Source organism: Rousettus aegyptiacus, unplaced genomic scaffold (assembly GCF_014176215.1).
Source record: "Rousettus aegyptiacus isolate mRouAeg1 unplaced genomic scaffold, mRouAeg1.p scaffold_m13_p_5, whole genome shotgun sequence".
In the NCBI taxonomy this organism is placed as follows: Eukaryota; Metazoa; Chordata; class Mammalia; order Chiroptera; family Pteropodidae; genus Rousettus; species Rousettus aegyptiacus.
In genome coordinates, this window is record NW_023416308.1 from 85,580,141 (window position 1) to 85,600,044 (window position 19,904).

Below are 19,904 nucleotides of genomic sequence, written 5' to 3' on the forward strand. Positions count from 1 at the left end.
CTGCATGTAGCTAGTGGCTACGCAACTGGACAGGACAGATCTAGAATGGGGCGCAAGGGTCTGGATCGAGAACTTAAGGCAGTCCTGCTTCCTCCTTTCCATTTCAGTATCCAGACCTTTCCTGTCCTTCAAGTCCCAGCCCGCGTCCTTTTCCTCTCTGCCATTCGCTTGACACAAATCATACATCACCGTGTGTCTTTATTATTCTTTCCCTGGTGAACTTCCATTTCCCCTTCTCGGCTGCAGGCTCCTGCTGGACAGGAACCCCATGTTATATTTCTTTTTATCCCCGAGAACACCTAGTCCATGCCTCCAGTGGCTGCCTCCTGCAAGATCTAGAAACATTTCCAGATTGACAACACATCTATCTGTAGTGCATCTTTTAAGGCCTACACTATGGAAATTATTCTCACGTTATCTTTATAAATACAGTGACGTAGAGAAGAAAAGGCTTTCTTCAAGGTCACACTCCCCCCTCCTGACAGACAACACTACTCTCAGTTTATCACATTTTGTGTATTGATTTGCAGCTGGACTTCCAGTTAAGACAGATATAACCCCTGGGCCATCTCGATTATGTTCTGGAGCACGACGTTCTTTCTTCTGTAGGATGAAGTGTAACAGGCCTTCGGTAAAGGTCGAAGACAAGGATTTCCCCTCCACCTGCTCAAAGAAAAAAGGTAACCATTTAACAGTTCCATAAAATTGTCACAGGCAAGGCCAACTCTCCACACTGGAGCTCTCCTGGTGGTTCCTTTTGCTGGTCCTCCTCTTCTTTCCTGGGCCTTCTCTTTTCTGTCCCTTCTCAATCCATAGGCGGTATCTATCATCCATTCCCTTAGCTTTCAATGCCATTTATATTTCAATTACTTTTAAGTTTATATTTCTAACCCAGACTTCTCTGTTAAACTCCAGATCCATAATTTAACTGCTAATTAAATCAATCTGCTTAGCTATCTCAAAGGCATCTCAAACATGATATATGTAAAAATAACCACCTGAGCTTTCTCCTTGATGTAAATGGCAGCAAAAACAGATAAACCAAATGTAAACCACCGTCCATCTAGTTGTATACCAGAAGCCTTGGAGGCACCCTCACCCCAGTTACAAAGTCCTGCTGCAATGAATTCCTTCTGCAGAAGTTATCTGAAATATGTTTATCCATCTCCACGTTCACTGCTGTCACTAGGTCCAGGCTCTGCTCAGCTCTCCCCAGGTCTGGTAAAGTAGGCTCTTCACACTTTCTCTCCCTCCACACAGCAGCCACAGTGATCTTTTTATCAGTTCCCTATTTCAAACCCTCTAAAGTTTCCCACTGCTCTCACAGTTCAAAATCCTTAACATGATTTGTTCTCCATGGGCTCCCAGTGATTAGCACAGATGCGATGCTTGGTAAACACTCCGCGAGGACTCATTTATGTTGAAATCCAAAGGTGCTCCAGGCTTACTTAATATGTCCCAAAGTGGGATCTTTTTCCCTCTAAAATGTACTCTCTTCCCTCAGTTGGTGAGCTATATCGGCAACCACTCAATCCACAACCCTTAGAGTCATCTTATTTTTCTTCCTTTCATGCCAAATATTTGGAAAGTCACACCAAATTCCAGCAGTTCTCGGACATTTCTCCTGCGCCCTTCCTTCCCTGCCTCCTCCTCACCGCACTGCCGGAGTCCGTGCTCACCACCTCCCGCTGCGTGACTGTCCTTCTGGCTTTCACTCTCTTCCAGGTCACCTATCGCTCCCCTCCTAGAGCATCCAAACCCTGACTTGATTTTGCCATTTCCCCACTTAAATACCTTTAGAAGCTCTCCATTTCTAACATGATGTTGGCAGATCATGTAGTCTGTCCCCAGCCTGCCTTTCCAACTCTGCCCCCAGCACCTCCCTTTCCCTTCCACCTCCCAGAGCCCTCTGCCATTTCTTGTACAGGAGACGCTTCTGTGCCTGCTCAGCCTTTGCATATTCTAGTCCCTTAGCCAGTGCTCATCCTTCTTTGACCCACCTCCTATATTGTTTTTCTGGGCAGCCTTCCTTTCCCCAGTCAGATTTAGATACTCCTCCCTTGGCATAAGCAGCTCTGCTAAGCACATATGACACTGAATGATAGTTGTTATTCTGTCTTCTTCTCTCACTGGATGCTCACTTCTGTTTTTAATTTCTTTTGACTCCCTACCTATGTCCCAGGCCACCATAGGCCACCTATGCCTCCGTATCCCAAAGCCACACTGACACTAACCATGGACTTTGCTTTCTAGCAGATCGAAAAAGCTTCTGCACAATCCACAGCACAGGCTATTTGAAAAGCTGGCCACCCACAAAGATGGGGCTGGACGAAGACAACGAACCGGACAACGAAGGGTGTAATCTCAGCTGCCTTGTCGCGATAGGACGACTGCATTCTCACGTGGTTCCACAACCGGTGAACGGGGAAATCAGGGTGAAATCTATGGAATATGTTTCTCGGCACGCCATAGACGGGAAGTTTGTTTTTGTAGACCAGAGGTGAGAGTCTGTGTGTTACCCTGGAACAATCGTGGTGGAGGATTTTCAACCCTGAGTAAGGCAGAGAAGACTAGACTGTCAGCTAGCTTTCCTAAGAATAAGAGAAGGAAGCAATGGAGAATCTCTGTTAAAAAATAAGACCCATAAGAATATCATCATCATAAATAGAGATTTTCTCTGGGTTACTCTCTAGCGTGTAGAGACAGTTTAAGTAGGATGGTTTGATGTCCATAGCCAAAAGAGAAATAATAGGCATAACATGCTATCTGAATGTATGGAATGTTCCAGAACCATTACCGTGATTGAAATTCTGGAATATAGGACTTGAAAAAGACTATCTAGTCCTGAGCTGTCCAATATAGTACTATAGGGTATGGTAATCCCATACAGCTATTCAAGTTTAAATTTAATCAATTAAAATTAAATAAAATTAAAAATTCCTCAGGCTCACTCGCCACATTTCAAGTATACAGTAGCCACATGTGGCTAATGGCACAGCTACAGAACATTTCCGTCATCACAGAAAGCTCTGTTGGACTACACTGATCTAGTCCAATTTCATTTTTTATGGGTGAGGAGCTGAGGCCCAGCCTGAAGACTGGCCTCCTGCAGGGTTCACACTAATTGGCAGTGGACATGGGCTACGAATTCAGATGTCCCAAGTTTGCCACCGCTCTCTGCTGCCTCCTTACGAATATTCACAGGCCATTCATTTTTCTGGCTACTAGAAATAGTCACTAAATGCTGGAATAGAGGGGCCATTTTTCAAGGCCCCTCTGCTGGACCTTCTGGTATTTGGTTGTCCTAATAAAAAATAGGCAGTAAAATGGAGAAGTTTTGTACTGGGGTTTAGCTTTTTGCCACATTTTTATATAATTAATATAGTTATCATTTTTAAATGTCCTAAAATTTGATTTCTTATAATGGCCCCTTTGAAAGGCTGCTTTGCTTTCTTTCCCTCTGTTTTTATAGCCCTGGTTTAAATTCAGTTGCATGAAACAAATATACAAATCTAATAGCATAGTAATAACATACAAATCAGATAGCATAGTAAGCCCTCTGAAATCCATACAACGTCGACCTTGTTCTCATTGGCTGTAGCAGGGTTCATCCACTGCAGAGATGCTGTTAATTGTCTGAATGGCTTTTTTTCTTTTTCTTTTTTCTTTCTTTCTTTCTTTTTTTTTCTTTCTTTTTCTTTTTTTAAATTCCCTTCTAGGGCAACAGCTATTTTGGCATATTTACCACAAGAACTTCTAGGCACATCATGTTATGAATATTTTCATCAAGATGACATAGGACATCTTGCAGAATGTCATAGGCAAGGTAAGCTGGGCTGTATACAAACGGTCTTAAGTGTTCCTCTGCTTCTAGACTAGTCCACATCACCTTCCAGAGAAATCTGCCCCCAGGGATGTGGGAGTCAGCCAGCCCAGGAGTCTTGAGGCGAAAACGTCTGTGAGGAAGGGAAGCTGATTCTCCCAGACCCTGACGGATAACCCATCCCTGACTGCCTAGCAGTTTTCTATACATAGGCAAGGGTAACTTCTGGAAGGTATCTCCTATTCAGAAGATTTACCTGGACCCCGTAAAGATTTAGTATGGCCTTAACGGTTCTGAATCTCTTTTCCATAAAATCGTGCACTGCCTCCTGTATTTTCCTCTTAATGGTACAGCCACATATGTAGCCTCCTCAGAGAGAAACCAGTATTGACCCTTCCTTTACTTAATCGTCCACCAGACCAGTTTGTTCTCCTGAGACATGCATTTCCAAAGAAGACCCTTTTCCACCTCTGCTGTCATGGTTCAGGCCCTGTGCCCACCTTATAATTGTGGTAGATTCCTATCAGGCCTCCCCGCTCCCTTCTGCCGCCAATCCATTTTTCATCTTCCATTATTATTCCATTTAAGCTCCGAAAGACCGAGTCTAATACTGCCATATCCCTGCTTCAAACCTGCCTTCGGGCTCAAGCCCAAAGGTTGTTGAGAGGCATTAAAGACCCTCTGCCTCCTGGCCCCGACTCTCTCATCCTTGTATGCAGAGGCCCTGCACTTCAGCCACACTGACCTTCTTACTGTCCCCTGCCCGCCCCCCCCCCCAACCCCCATTCCCATGCTGCTGCATTCTTCCCGCTCTCCTTTGGCAAACTCGCATTTGCCCTCAAGGCTCTGATCTCTCCCTCTGCATAGCTGCCTCTCATCGCTCTCCCAAGGGCCTGGGTTATATACTGTCTCCCATCTCCATGGCCTGGTACACGATAGGTGCTCCTTACGTGTTTTCTACATAAAAGAGTAGGTTTGAATAGGTGAGTGACTTCGCTGGACTCAGGTGTCTAAAAATGCTTAATTACCCTCAGGCCAAAGAACGTGGCCCTTTGGGCGGCACCTTCTCATTTGTTGGTGTTCCCTTCATAGCTGACTCCATCTGGATGTGTGTAATGCAGTCAGTCATTTCCTGGAGCCTTCACTTCATATACTCTGAAAAATAGTGACAGATTCACAAACTAATTGACAGGCTCTGAATCAGTCCCCTGAGAAACAGCCTGTCCTCTGAAGCGCCAGCTCCCTTGGCTCGTTGCAGAATGATGGTATCGGAGCCCAAGTGCACTCGGTTTGGTTAGTTTAACACATTGGTCTGAGGAAACAACACCGTTCATGGTTTCTTTGCATTTTCAGTTTTACAGACGAGAGAAAAGATCACAACTAATTGCTATAAGTTTAAAATCAAAGATGGTTCTTTCATCACGCTGCGAAGTCGATGGTTCAGTTTCATGAACCCCTGGACCAAGGAAGTAGAATACATCGTCTCAACCAATACTGTTGTTTTGTAAGTGTTTTTCATATATCAGAAGTTCCCTCGCTTCAAAAAAGAAATGCCTTGGGCTCCTTCCCTGGGAAAGGGGGTACAGAACAGCCAGTATCACATCATTTAATGCCACAGTGCTAACATCCCACGAAGCCTCAGGATTGGCAGAAGCCAAAAGGGTGGTTAACAAAGGACGGGCTTCAATTCTTGTACCATGTGGGCCCCCAGCTTGTGGAATTGCTCCCGAAACAGCAACATTTCCTTCCCAGTAAAGCAGTCAACCTTGAATTCTGCAGGCCCTGCTCACTGGGCATTCACTGGTCCTCTGTGGAGGGAAGGGCTGGCAATCCACGAAAGGCTCACAGAGGCACCAGCTCATACTGGCCTTGGCTGAGGACGAGTGGGTATCCATGCCCAACCAGGCTGGTGGCCTGAGCACTGGCAGCTGGAATGCCACCTCAAGAGCTGCCACCTGCTTGGTGAGCAGCGGAGGGAAGACACTCCTCTTTGGCCAAGCCGGCCCCTCCTTCCCCGTGGCATCCAAACTCCCATCTGTGTTTAGAGCTGAGCGAGGGGCCAGGGCCGGGTACTGCAGGCTGGCAGGAGAGGAGGCCCTGTAGCGGTGGCAGTGTGCTGCCGCAGCCACCACCTCTGCTGGATGTGTCCCACGTGAACTAGGAAGGCCCAAGCAGGCAGTGAGGCCAAAGGCCGGGATGCTGTCCATCGTGCTTTCAAACAGCAAGGAGACCTGTTGAGCCACTCAGACAGACACTTCATTTTCTGGCCTGTCCAGGTCCAGAATGGACACCGGACACCTTGGCCAAAGTGAAAGGTGCACAGTTCTGAGCAGGCCTGACTCACCTTTCCTTATTGCTGGGATGTTCACAGAGCCAACGTCCTGGAAGGCGGGGACCCAACCTTCCCGCAGCTCACAGCGTCCCCCCACAGCATGGACAGCATGCTGCCCTCTGGAGAAGGTAACTATGCTGCCGGGGCATCGGGGCTTGCCCGTGAGAAGCTGCTTGTGGCCAGCAGACCCTCCCCTCAGTATTCGAGGTCCCCAGCCACCATAGCCTGGAACGAGGGAGGCTTCGAGGGGATAAACACTAAGTAATGCTGTCATCTCGCCTTCTTGTTGAGCCTGGAATACTGGGAACTTGTTTTCTCCTTTCCTGAGGCTGCCCGGACCCCGGAAGCCCTTGAAATAGCAAAGTCCTTGCTCCTCCTGTACTTTTCCTCCCTTTGTGTTACCCAGTGGCTGTGATGTGAAATGTTCTTTGATGACCGTCACTGGTTTCAGTGGTGGGAGCAGGATGTCTGTCGGCACTGGGGTACGTGCCATACCCAGTGGCGTGCTCTCCCAGGGCTCGGCCTTGGCCCCTGCCCTCTGCACACAGCTCATCCTTCTTTGGGACCACCTGTGTTTGCATGGCTTCAGTCCCTACCTCTCTCCACGGATGACTTCTACATCCAGTCTCTCTCATGAGCTCCAGATTTGTCTCTACAACTGCCTCCTGGAAAGAGCCACCTGGAGTCGAAAAGGCACCAGAAATTTAGCATATCCAGACATTCTCTGTGTGCCCCCATCTGGCTGGTTAAATCAGAAACCTTGACTCCTACCTTGCTCCCAGTATATCTAAACACCAAGTCCTGTCCCTCTGTCTTTTAAACCCCTCCATCACCACTGTTGCTACTTCGCCCTCCTCACCTGTTGCCTGGATTGTTGGAAATAACTTCCTAACCCTAGTCTCACTCTCCCCCCAACCCTCACCTCCACCCTCCACTATGGTTCATTCTCTGTGCAGTGGACTTTCTGATAGCCCAGATCTATGTCAGTGCCTTTTCTGGTACTCATCCCTTGTGGACACTGTCCAAATCTGTTAGTACAGCATCTAAGGCCCGTTAGGGTCTGATTGGTGTACCCGCCTCTCCTGTTTCATCCGTCACTGTTTCATCATCATTCGTGATGAATTTCTCAGAGTAGTCTCCCAGGTTTTGTCCCGCCTCGGTGCTGTTGCATATATCAGTTGCTGTGCCTGGAATGCCTCCCCCTCCTCACCTCTCCACCAAGCTAATTTATACTCTTCTCTCAAGATTCAGCTCAAAGTTCAACTCTTCCAGGAAGCCGTACCTGGCCCTGGATGAGTTGGGTGCCTCATGCTTACCTGTCAAACTTATCCCTTCCTGCTCCAGCCATTGTTCATCTTGTCTGTCTCCCCATTAGACTGTGAGCTCCTTGAGGGCAGGGACACCTGACTTATCTCTATGCAGCACAATGGTATTCAGTCAATGTATGCTGAGTGCATGAATTAGATGCTTCATGTAAACGCTTTGGCCTCTGAACCTGGAAGGAAATGGGCCTTTCCCTGTCAAGCTATGGCTCTAATGTCCTTCAGCACACAAACCTAAGGTTGAACTTCAAATGGATCATGGGATGAACTGGTTTTAATGTAACACACAATAGCATTTCTTCCTCGGTTATTCTCTTTCTCACTCTCAGATTCCTTTGTTGCAGGTGGCCCAAAGAGGACCCACCCCACTGTTCCAGGGATTCCAGGGGGAACCAGGGCTGGGGCAGGAAAAATAGGTCGAATGATTGCTGAGGAAATCATGGAAATCCACAGGCAAGTAAAATCTCCTGTTGTTCCCTAAAACCAGCGGTTCTCAACCCAGGGCATTTTGCCTGCCCCCGCCCCCTGGGCATTTTGTAATGTCTACAGACATTTTTGGTTGTCACAACTAGGTGGGAGGCTGCTGCTAAACATCCCTGGATGGAGACTAGAGATGTTGTTTGCTAAACATCCCACAGTATACAGGACAGCCTCTGCCCTGCCCCCAACAAAACATTTTCCAGTCCAAAATGTCAGTAGTGCCAAGATTGAGAAATCCCGCCTTAACGAAGCTAAACCCAAACAGGCCTGAGCCAAAGGGAACCCTTTGAGAGGCTCAACTTTATTACTTTGTATATGACTCAAGGAGCTTCCCAGTGAGGAGGAGTGAACACTAACATCACAGGACTGCCGGAGTAGAGCAGTAATTGCCAGTGATCTGGGCCTGAACAAAACACTGGCTTCTTCCAAATCAAAAAGCTGCTAAGGGCTAGTAATAGAGACCTAGAAGATCAGCTAGTAAAAGAAACTCCCTTGGGTGCGATTTCTTTTCCGGATGAAAGAGAAGAGGATGCAGTTTGCCTGGGTTTGAGTGCAGGCTCTCTACTCGGCTATGCTTAGGGGATTCCCTTAACTTCTTGGTCTCTGTTGATTTAAGCCATAAAAGGGCAGTAATATCTATCTACCAAGGATTGCTTTAGGATTGTGGGAATAGTCAGGAAAATTCTTAGAACAGAAACTGACATACAATGTGTGCTCAAGTTGTTAATTAAATCTAAATCTTCAAGAGCAGTCATTGAAAGGGAAGTAGTTATTCTAAGTCTATTTGAATTTGGAGAATGGAGAGGGTGATAACCAGGTCCTTGGGAATGCTAACTTAATGGAGCATAACCATAGGAAAAGGACGAAGTGACTACTGTGCCTTGCTGCCACTGGATTCTCAGGAGAATTAGAGGCTGGCTTTGTTTCTAGTTGGCCACAGAGGGGCTCTCAACTCCAGTAGGTAGCAGATCTTTTCCAGCCATACAGAAATGGTGGATATGGCTGCTTGAGACTACTTCAGAATGCAACGTGGGGTAACGTGCAGTGATAATCAGATTCTTATCTGCCACTACGTACCCTGTGCTTTGCTTGAGAATATCCAAAAACAGTATAAAAGACCTTAAGAATCTTACAATCTTTGAGAAGTCTATTTTCTTTATAATAGACAAAAGGGAGAGTGTATGGGCCGAAGCAAGCAAGGAAGGGTTTGAACTTGGTCTAAGCTGAGGTTTGTGATGAAGGTGGGTGTTCCTTCTAGAAAAGACAGGCATACACTGGAGTGGGCATGAGTGGCATGTTCAGGGTCAAGAAGCAGGCTACCTAACTGAGAAGCTTCTTAATAGAAAGAAGCCACAGAGGTATAATGGGAAAATGCTAAGAATCCTCAGAAAGAATGCTGAGTAGTTTAGACTGGAAGAAAATTTTAAGACCCCATTCATTGTAGGATACTACACAGGAGTCCAGATGTTGCATTAGTAAGCACAGTGGAAGTTGGACTGGAATTGGAAGAGATGAAGGTGAGCGTGCTTAATGACCCAGGAATAAGGCTTATCCTACTGTGATGATCCTATCCCAAAGAGACATCAATAATTTAAGGACTAGATATTGAAGATGAAGCAAACAATGAAAAGGCAATTCCAAGGTTACCTAGAAAAGGAGTGGTTTCATAGACACGAGGAAAGGTGGGCAACATCCAACAGCAATTCAGTAAGAAATTGGAAGCCATCTGTGTACGCTAAGTGCAGGGTGTGTAGTCGTATCTTCTAAGAACCTGTGAACCAGGGGAAAGAAAGGTCGTGCACTCACATCTACAGAGCTAAGCAGGACGGACCAAGCGCCAGGACTGCTTGGCAGTGGAGGAGGGGTCAGTTCATCCAGGCAGGAACTAAGAGCCTGGCAGTCACTCAGCTGCCACTATAGTCTCCCTGGCTTCAATGCCAGGCCACGGCTTCCTTTCTTGAAGCCCTTCAGCCTGATAAAAATTCATGTGGATTTATGGTTCTGTCTTTCCTTCTGTAAACCTACTGTGCTAAAAATATGTTGAGCAGGGCCCAGACCCATTTTTCATCATCACCTGCTGCCTTAGGAGACAATGACTGCTAGAAAATGACTACTGCTGCTACTATTGCAAAGCTACTTTCTAGATGTGGCTGAGCACCCAGATACATATTTCCTAAGAGTATTCACTAGCTAAACAGTGTTTGTAGGAAAGAGGATAAATCATGTGTTGTGGATTCTAGTTCATAGTATCAAAGATAGAGACTGAACTTCTAAAGTTCCCTCCAACTGTGAGATCTGGATTCACTGAGAAAATAAAACTGGCCACTTGTCTGAAATTCCAACCTAAAATCCAGACCCTAATCCAAGGGCTTTGTCAGTGAGATGTGAGACTCCAAAGTCTGCCTTCTAGATCAGGTGCCTAAGGGGTAAATCCAGTTTATCACCTGTTTTGTAAATAAAGTCTTATTGAAACACAGGTACGTCTATTCATTTATGTATTGTCCATGGCTGCTTTCAAGCTACAATGGCAGAGATAATTGTAACAAAGTAGTTACAATCTGGCTTTTTACAGAAAAAGTTTACCAGTCCCTCTTCTAGTCCCCCAATCCCTCAATAAAACATTCCACTAGGGAAAAAAAAAAGCCAATGTAACTAGCTCCTCTTTTCTCTGACAGGATAAGAGGGTCATCACCTTCCAGTTGTGGCTCCAGCCCACTGAACATCACCAGTACACCTCCCCCTGATGCCTCTTCCCCAGGAGGCAAGAAGGTAAGGCTGATGACTCTTAGACTCAGACTTTTCTTAATCTAGAGTCTCTTGCCCAAGTTCTGAAATGTTGGAGGTAGGAATATATAATTACAATTGTAGTTGCTGAAACAGGTTGAACCCATTTTTCTTCCTTGAAATAAATGCATCCGTGTGAGGCTAGGTAGGTATAAAGCATACTGGTAGAGCTAGCGTGGCTTGCTGACATCCTTAGAGGATGTACTCCATGTGAGTGGGGAAAGGCAGAAAGAGAATTCTAAGGAATAGGAGTTATCAGTCCATTGCATTGATGGAACAGTTCAAAACCTCTCAGGAGGGAAGAATTAGCAAGTTCCACTCCAGGAATTTTCAGGGGAGAAAATATCATCAGTGTCTAGTGCAAGCAGTGGAAACAGTGACACCATCTGCATGCTTTGGAAAGCAAACCATGCTTTTGCAGCTGCAGATTACTTGAGGATCTGCTGCTTGGGTTTCCTATGATGTGACTGCAAGGATACAAATAGTTTATCAGTCATCAGCCCTCATGAAGAGCTAGCTAGAAAACTATATTATAAATAGGCTTAGAAACCACTCATCTGTTTCATCTTTGCCACAGTATTTACAAGTCTAGGCCCACAGTAATTGTAAATCATAAACCTATTTATAGTGCTTGATGTTAATATAGGTTAGGATGACCCAAGGGCCAGCATTTTTAGACATAGCCTTCCTTCCCCTATGTCCTGAAACATGTACAGAGACAGCTTAGTCATTTACATAGATGAGACTCCTAGGGCACAAACTATATCAAAAATAGGGCAAGAATTTTCAAAACTGGGCTGCTTAGAGGCTCAGGTTACCATGCAGGTAGGATGGGGACAGGGCCAGGTGGTGAGAAGAAAGGGTAAGGTCAGGACTCCCCCTCCTACCAGGGCAGCTTTACTTCTACTTATATATGAATCTTCTGTAAAGGTTTGAAGTAAGGTTTTGATCCTCCGCCAAAAGGTTTCAAAGTCAATAAATTAATGGGTAAGGAAATGGTCAAACAGACCCAGGTTTGAAGCCTGGCTTTGCCATATGCTAGCCATGTGATCCTGTACAATTTTTAAGCCATGGTTTTCTTTATAATGGAGCAAATATAGATTGGGACAGCCAGCATCTTTGCACATGAACTCTTATTATGAGACAATATATGTGAACATGACTGATCTTTGCTAACGACTCAGAAAATAACATCGATTGATGAAATCCGGGCTAGTTATGCCCCTCCAACTCTGCCTGCAGCCTGTGCTCTCAGCTCTGTTCTCCTGCCACAGCCCTAGGTCGTTCCTGTTGGATCCATTATCTCCTTAGGTTGGTCTCCACTTCTCTACTCAATTCAGCTTTCAGGCACTTGACTTCCTGGTATTACCAAGAGTCCCACACTACTGTTTCACACAAGGTTATCACTTCAGTTTAAAGCTTAATTACTACTCGGGGAACCTTCATATAACATTCTCTCATCCTTATAACTTTATAGGTGACAAAATCCAGGCTCCCAAGTGTTAAATGATTAGCCCAACATTTTTTAGTAAGTATGGTTCCAAACTAAATTCAGGTCTCTTGACGTCTGATTCTTCTCATACCAACAGCTGCCAAAGATGTGAGAGTGTACTCTGCCTCACAAAGTCCCAAGTATTTTTAATGCATTTATAAAAAATAAATTTTCCTTTTCTTTCGGGTTATAAAAATGGGTCTGGGAGAAGAAATCCTGAATATCCTCTTATGAGTCCTCAGCAATAGGACTTAGAAGAGCAGCCTTAACAAGATGGAATGGCAAATGACAGCATTACACAGTACACCAAAGCCACAATGCTGGCAGCCCTTCCCAGACCCCTTCAAATTTGGCAGGTCCGAAAATGAGCTATTTAACCTACCAGTTGTTTCAGTCAGGGTTAAGCTAAAAGGGGGAGACTGAGTGAGCCCGATAGGTTGCAGGAGAGTCTGGACATACAGAAGCACTGAGGCAGGCTCAGATAAAGCAGCAGTTCCCCAAATGACATCTGTGGTCTTCTGGAGGTGGAGGGATAAGATTCTATCAGGCCTCTGCAAAGTCCAAACTATTTTCATAATGATGCTAAAATATTATTTTTTCTTACTGTGTTGATATGTGAGCTGACAGTACAAAGGCAACATTGGGTAAAATTGCTGATGCTTTTGCCAAAATCAGGACAGTGGCACCAAACTGTACTAATAGTCATTGTATTTCTTAGCACCATATACTCAAAATCAAAGAAAATAAAAAATTTAAGAGTTTCATTTAAGAATGTCTTTAATGAAGCAGTAAAAATAACTGCTTTTATAAAAAATCCTTGAGTAAATCTTTTTAATGCCATTACAAAACAGGAAGTATGCATAAAGCACTGTGCTAGTTGTCTCATGGAAAAGCACTCGTGTGACTGTTTATGACCCAAACGAACTGCTTTTCGCCTAGGATACCATTTTTACTATCACAAACTATGGCCATTCAGACTTGGGTATTTAGCATATACATTTTCTTGAAAATGAAGTGAACCTGTGACTTCAAGAAAATCAACTGAGAGCATTTGTTGCAGTGATAAAATTTTAGCTTTCAAGCAAAAATTAGAATTTTGGGGAAACAGATCTGCTACTTTGAGCTCAACAGTTTTCTAAAGCTTAAAAGATATTTCTGATGATATAGGTAATACTAATGGTGGTTTTGATGTTGTACAATGAAATATGTCAACATTTGGAAGATCTGAATGACTCAGTAAATCAGTATTTTCCAAATAACCAATGTATTTTAAAATCATGCAAAGGTAAAAGACCTGTCCTAATTGCCAAGATATACCAATGAATGTTAAGAGTACAAAAATTTTCTAGCCTTTTAAGTTAGCCTTTTAAGAAACTTCCACTTGTTGAGTGTTGATATAACATCAAAGAATACAAGTTATTTGAAAAAGCTATAAAAATATACCTCCCTTTTCCAACTACTTATCTATGGGAGACTGGACTTCCTTCATATACTATAAACATATCTAAACAGACTGATTGGAAAAGCAAATACGAGAATCCTGTTAAATTCTATTAAGCCAGACATCTAATTTTTTTTTTTAATGTAAAACAATACCTAATTTCGTGTTTTGGATTTTTCCATTAAAATGCTATTCATATTAATGTGTAATATTTATTATATTTTTAAAATTAGTTTTAAATTCAAATTCAGTAAATATTGATAAATATAGCCTATATAAACAAAAGTTCTTCGAAGTCCTCAATTTTTAAGAGTGTAAAGGGGTAAAAAGTTGAACTGCAGAGATAAAGAACTTTGTAATGCCACCTACTGGCAAGGCCCCAAATCACTGCCCTTCCTGAAATCCAAGCAGCTACCACACAGTTCCCTCACCTACATTTGAATACTTCTCAAAGATTCTTCTCTATGATGAGACTCAGCAGGGGAAGGAAGCTGGGGGTGCAGACAGAATGAGAGTTCTGCTACTGAGGAGTGATAATGCTTCTCCGTGGCCTGTTTTAACTTCAACCGCTGGTTACTGCACCTGTGGTATAACTGGTGGTGATTTACTTCTAGTGCCTTGTTTCATTTGTGACTCGTCAAAGCTGTGCCTTTTCAGTTTGTTAACAAGCCCTTACTTCTTCAGCAACATCTGTTGCTATAAGTTTTACTCCCTTACAGCAGAATTGCCCAGCTGGGCTCATTGAGGTTTAACACTTTGCCTTAAAGAAATGCGAGTAGCATGATCCAAGTTAACTGTTCTAGGGATTTTATTCAGCCTTCAAATTGCCTGTGTGGGCTGATAATGAAGAGAAAAGAATAGTTTGGGGGAGAGGTTCTTTTTACTGTGACCGTTCTTAACAGTTTCTTGTTTGAAATCATCCAATAGGAAACTGAAGCCATTTGAAGCTTTTTCCTCCCACCTTCCTCTTTCAACATGCTTCATTTCCTTGTGACACTGCATATGATACTATTGAAACTGTTAGTGATGTGCAAACTTCACTTTTGTTTGTAGATTTTAAATGGAGGGACTCCAGACATTCCTTCCAGTGGCCTACTCTCAGGGCAGGCTCAGGAGAACCCAGGTTATCCATATTCTGATAGTTCTTCTATTCTTGGTAAGTGGCATACTTATTCATTTCCATTGCAATGAGTTTGTAACACATCTGGCACAAAGTCAGTTTTAATAACTTGAACATTCCAAATAAGCTAGTTCTAGATATATTTGATAAGAACAAAATTGAGTTTAATGGTTAAGTTCTGGTGGAGGGTCTAAGTTTATCCCTAGAACTCAAGAGGGAACTACAGCAGCCTGGACATGGGCTTTCCCCATGTTTGGCATAATCTCTTTAGAGGAAAAGCTGATGAAGGTTCAGAGATAAAGCCTAGAAAGGCGATCAATAAGCATTTCAGAGGGCATTAAAAGTCATTTAGTGATGAACAGGTCGTTTCCCCTATCCTACTCATCTTTATCTTTCTAGATCTTTTTTCCTAATCTCTACCTTCCTATTTGTCCTTCTTACTATAACTCATTCTTATATCAGAATATTAAAATGAGGTCAACTTGAATGCTTTTAATTTTTATTGAATTTTAAGCACTTTGTTTCTAAAAGCTTGGTTCTTCCCTCTGAAAGACCCATTAAACATATATATGTGTGTGTGTGTATATATATGTATAAATGTGAATGTGTGTGTGTATGTAAATGCAGCCCCAAAAGTAGCCTCTCTCAACTTTCTTCCTGTTAAATATAATTTATTAAAAGTATGCTTTAGATTTGCTAATGGTAATCACACGTTAGTGTTATCTCTGACCACTCTTTATCTCCTCCTACAGGTGAGAACCCCCATATAGGCATAGATATGATAGACAACGATCAAGGCTCAAGTAGTCCCAGTAATGATGAAGCAGCAATGGCTGTCATAATGAGCCTCTTGGAAGCAGATGCTGGGCTGGGTGGCCCTGTTGACTTTAGCGACTTGCCATGGCCGCTGTAAACACTACAAGTTGCTTTAGCAACAGTTACAGTATCAAAGTGCATTACTGGTGGAGTTTTACAGTCTGTGAAGCTTACTGGGTAAGGAGAGAACAGCTTTTATGTCTCCATAAAAGCCATCTCAGAGCCATTGATACAAGTCAATCTTACTATGTGTAACTTCAGACAAAGTGGAACTAAGCCTGCTCCAGTGTTTCCTCATCATTGATTATTGGGCTAGCTGTTGATAGCTTGCATTAATTGTATATTTTGGATTCTGTTTGTGTTGAATTTTTTAATCATTGTGCACAGAAGCATCATTGGTAGCTTTTATATGCAAATGGTCATTTCAGATGTATGGTGTTTTTACACTACAAAGAAGTCCCCCATGTGGATATTTCTTATACTAATTGTATCATAAAGCTGTTTATTCTTCCTTGTAAGAATCCTTTACTATAAATATGGGTTAAAGTATAATGTATTAGACAGTTAAATATTTTTAATAAATGTTTCCCTTATTCTATAAGTACTGTTCGCATTTCAAATAATTGGGGGGGGGGGGACGGAATTAGGGGGAAAAAAAACATCTGTGCTACAGGGCCGGATCATCAGTTTTTTACAGCTGGTTTTAAGGACGATCCATGCCTATCACATACCTTTCTGGCCTTCATTACAATTATGGGACTGACATAATTTCCCTGTGTTAACAGCTCTGATTTATGGTTAAAACAGTTAACCTCCTAATGATTGCAGTTACAATCTGTGAGAACAAAGACATTATTGTTTAAACACAAAATTCAAATCCTCTAAAATTACAAATTCAAGATGGGATATAACAAAATGGCTTCTCTACTACACCCTCTCTCTACCACTACTCAGTTGTATGGTTTTTAACTTTGTGACCCAGACCCAAAGCACCTAAATACTTGATTCCTTCTTGAATTGGGCCACAGAATATTAAAAAAATAACATCTATATAATGTGCTCAGCAGAGCAGCACAGTATAATGGAAAAAGCACCAAACTAGTATCAGAAATTGGCTGAAACTTAAAATTAAGGTATGATGTAGTAAAGGTATCTTACCCTTCATATCTGGTTGAACTAAAAGTTTTCAGATCTAACCTTGTTTTATAGCATTTTATAATTAGTAGAGACTCTTAAGTGTCTCATCACATATATACCAAACTGGAGTTCTTTGAGCTACTAATCTAGTTATATTGATACCAACAAGACAGGAATTCTAATGATGAGACTAAAAATGGCCAAGGTTATAAAGTGGATCAGAAACATTAAAACAATGGAATTTTATTTTGATGAAAAACTCGAGTTTACAATCATTTAGTAAATGAAGAGCAAACACTTCATTTTCCTATCCCATAAGTCTTAAAAACAATCATTAGTAAATAAATATCTGTGAACAAGTTAAGGGTAAGGCAGACCGGATAATAAACCACCCCTGATGTTCACATTCCCTGCATGTGACTCACTCTAAAAAAGGGTGAAAACGGCACTGGAGATAACTGATAAGATATGGGCATTGAATATCATTCTAATCATTCAAATAAGCCCAATGATAAATACTCATTTTTTGCTCACCATGGGCAGTAAACTATACACATTTTACTGAAGGAATACTTTGATAGAAGCACTTATTTAAGTTATATTGTGCATCACAACTATAAAAATGGCTTGAACAGTTCCGTTTGACCACCATTTATAAAGTGCAACTATATAATATTCTGTATTTTATCTGGGGTGCAACGAATGTTAATCTAGACTGAAAGAACCCCAGATGCCAATTTCCACCACTTCTGAAAAGATCTAGATGTGTGAAAAAGGACTGTCCCCCATACAAAGAACCAATTTCACAAACCTACTGGTAAACAAAACATTTATATAACTGGAACCTCAGGATGCTAGAGTTGTACTCATTTAAAAAACCATTCAGCTACCTTTGGTCTTTAAAAAAGCCTACACTGCAATATCCTAAACATTGTTATGTGCATCTCACGATGAAGAGAGTGGCCTTGCAGTGCAGAATGAGGAGAGTGCAACGTCACTGTGAAGAGTAGCATGCTATGGTTTCGAGGAACATCAGCATCACAGCATCGGATTCTGTGCATCAGGATCGAGGTCATTGTTGCCCGAAGGGGGATGGATGGGGAGAATATCCAGCTCATCCACTTGCGGAGTGGGGTGCATGACTACCAGCTGGTCCTGGGGAATGTCTGCGGCAGCTGCTGCAAGGTTGGTGATAGATTTACTCTTTACACACTGAAAGTCTACATGCCGACTCTTTCCTTCTTCCTTCTCCCAGGACATTCGAATAAAAGGTCTTTGGACATAGTTGTAAATCACTTCTGGGCGGCCCCCAGGCCTTTTCTTTACTTTCTCTTTATAGGTAGGATAACCTGGAGGAGAGGAAGGTTTTAAAAACTGAGGATATACACACAGTCCCCCACACTTATCACCCAGTTTAGCCTCAAGACAGCTTTTCTGCTGTAGCTTCTGAACAAATTTAAACAAAGAAAGGAAACCAATATTCCATCTCCTTGGTCATCATCAGTTCAACAGCCAGAAACTGAAATCCTACTGATGAAATTCACAAAGCTGTCCACCATCCTCTGTTATTCAATATACTGACTACCAGAAAAAAAAAAAAAAAAAAGTTCTTTAAGAGCACTGAGGGCATGGGTCCCAAATAAAATAGTATGTAATCTAGTGCATCTTGGGCTCTAGCTGTGTATCCTTAGTATCTCTGAACCCTTCCCTTCACAGAATTATCTGGCCTAAAGGCCTACAATTTACTGCCACATTTGCCTTCTACTTTCCTTAAACCTAAATCTTGTCTTTACAATGCTCTGGGTTTTTTTTTTTTTTTTTTTTTCTGTCCTTCTCTGGTTAAATAATAAAGGGCTGTAGAGCTCTCCAACCTCACTGGTTCTAGGTACTTCTGCCCTCAGTCAGCAAAGCCAATATTCTAACTTGCTATACCATTTTAACGTTACTCCTTCCAACAGCCAAAGACTTCATTCCGATTGTCAATTCCAAAGCAATTCCCTAATCATACATTCCTCTTCTTGGATCGCAGTAACAACTAGTAAGGATGATCCTAATTTTGGAAAAATTTCCATCATTTACCAGATAAGGCAAATTCTCCAGACATAATCTTCTTAAAAATTATTACAAGTCCCTTTCCTCCTTCCTACTAGCAAAAGTTGCTTGTTTAATCAGAGATTGACAAACATCTTATGTAAAAGGCCAGACAGTAAGTATTTCAGGCTTGCGGGCCATATGGCTTCTACCACAACTACTCAATTATGTCACTATAAAGTGAAATCAGCCACAGACAATACATAAATGAATGAGCATGTCTATGTTTCAATAAAACTTATTTAAAGAACAGGCAATGGGCTGGATTTGGCCCATGGACTACAGCGAGACCATAGTTAGAATAAGAAAAAAAATAGAAAGGCCTCACATAGTAGGAACTCAGTTAATGATTACTGCATAAGGGGATGTATGTAGGCATCATTGGTAGCTAGTATATTTAGCCACGTGTAGAGTGTGTATGTGGTTGAGGAGGGCAAGCAGGGCTAAAAACCTTCTAAAGACATTCTGCAGAATGTCTTCTGCATCTCACACTTCCAGCCGACTACCCCTACAGAAGCACTACAGATCAGAGAGGTCTCCATCTCTTTGCCCTTGTTCTGGATTTCTCTTCGACTATTAGAAAGTCTTTAAATTCCCATCTCATCATGTTCCAATCTGCTGCCAACATGGAACCACCCCTCTAACACAAGTGTAATCACATTACATCCTTGCTTAAAAATTACCAATACTTTCCTCATGCTTAAAGGGGAAGGTCCATATGCTACAGTACAATACGTAAGGCTTTCTTACAACCTGGATCCAGCCTACTTGTCATCAGGCTTCAGCTCAGATGTCTTCCCCCTTACAGAGGCTGTCCCTGTCCTCCCAATCTAAAGTGGCTTCCAGTTGCTTTCTCTCTCTCTAGCTTTGAGACTAAGCAGCTAAACCCCACTGATGAAACTAATGTCAGCAATTCCATTACTTTTTTAAGTCCTAAGTCTCCTCTTCCTGCAAAGACCCTGATACTGGTCATTCTTCCTCATATCTCGGCAGACCATTACAGTAAGTCCTCACTTAACATCACTGATAGGTTCTGCAACTTTAATCAAGTGACATAATGACACCA

General features: G+C 42.7%; 2 protein-coding genes across 14 annotated transcripts in view; one reads left to right on the forward strand and one right to left on the reverse strand.

Moving 5' to 3' along the window:
* Positions 1-16,211, forward strand: part of ARNTL (aryl hydrocarbon receptor nuclear translocator like) — a 100,134-nt gene extending 83,923 nt beyond the window's left edge. For 7 of the 10 annotated variants that reach the window (XM_016128175.2, XM_016128172.2, XM_036221866.1 and 4 more), the window contains 9 exons: positions 531-680; positions 2,254-2,500; positions 3,720-3,826; positions 5,177-5,327; positions 6,195-6,283; positions 7,822-7,930; positions 10,633-10,726; positions 14,728-14,830; positions 15,547-16,211. In XM_016128175.2, coding sequence (XP_015983661.1) covers positions 531-680; positions 2,254-2,500; positions 3,720-3,826; positions 5,177-5,327; positions 6,195-6,283; positions 7,822-7,930; positions 10,633-10,726; positions 14,728-14,830; positions 15,547-15,707 — 1,211 coding nt within the window. In that variant the 3' untranslated portion in view covers positions 15,708-16,211. The remainder of the gene's footprint in view (positions 1-530; positions 681-2,253; positions 2,501-3,719; positions 3,827-5,176; positions 5,328-6,194; positions 6,284-7,821; positions 7,931-10,632; positions 10,727-14,727; positions 14,831-15,546) is intronic. The other 3 variants (XM_016128176.2, XM_016128178.2, XM_016128181.2) reach the window with 1 other exon arrangement.
* Positions 16,212-16,956: 745 nt separating this feature from the next.
* The window catches only part of BTBD10 (BTB domain containing 10), a 65,507-nt gene continuing 62,559 nt past the window's right edge, over positions 16,957-19,904 (reverse strand). For all 4 annotated transcript variants that reach the window (XM_016128186.2, XM_016128188.2, XM_016128185.2 and 1 more), the window contains one exon: positions 16,957-18,096. In XM_016128186.2, coding sequence (XP_015983672.1) covers positions 17,786-18,096 — 311 coding nt within the window. In that variant the 3' untranslated portion in view covers positions 16,957-17,785. The remainder of the gene's footprint in view (positions 18,097-19,904) is intronic.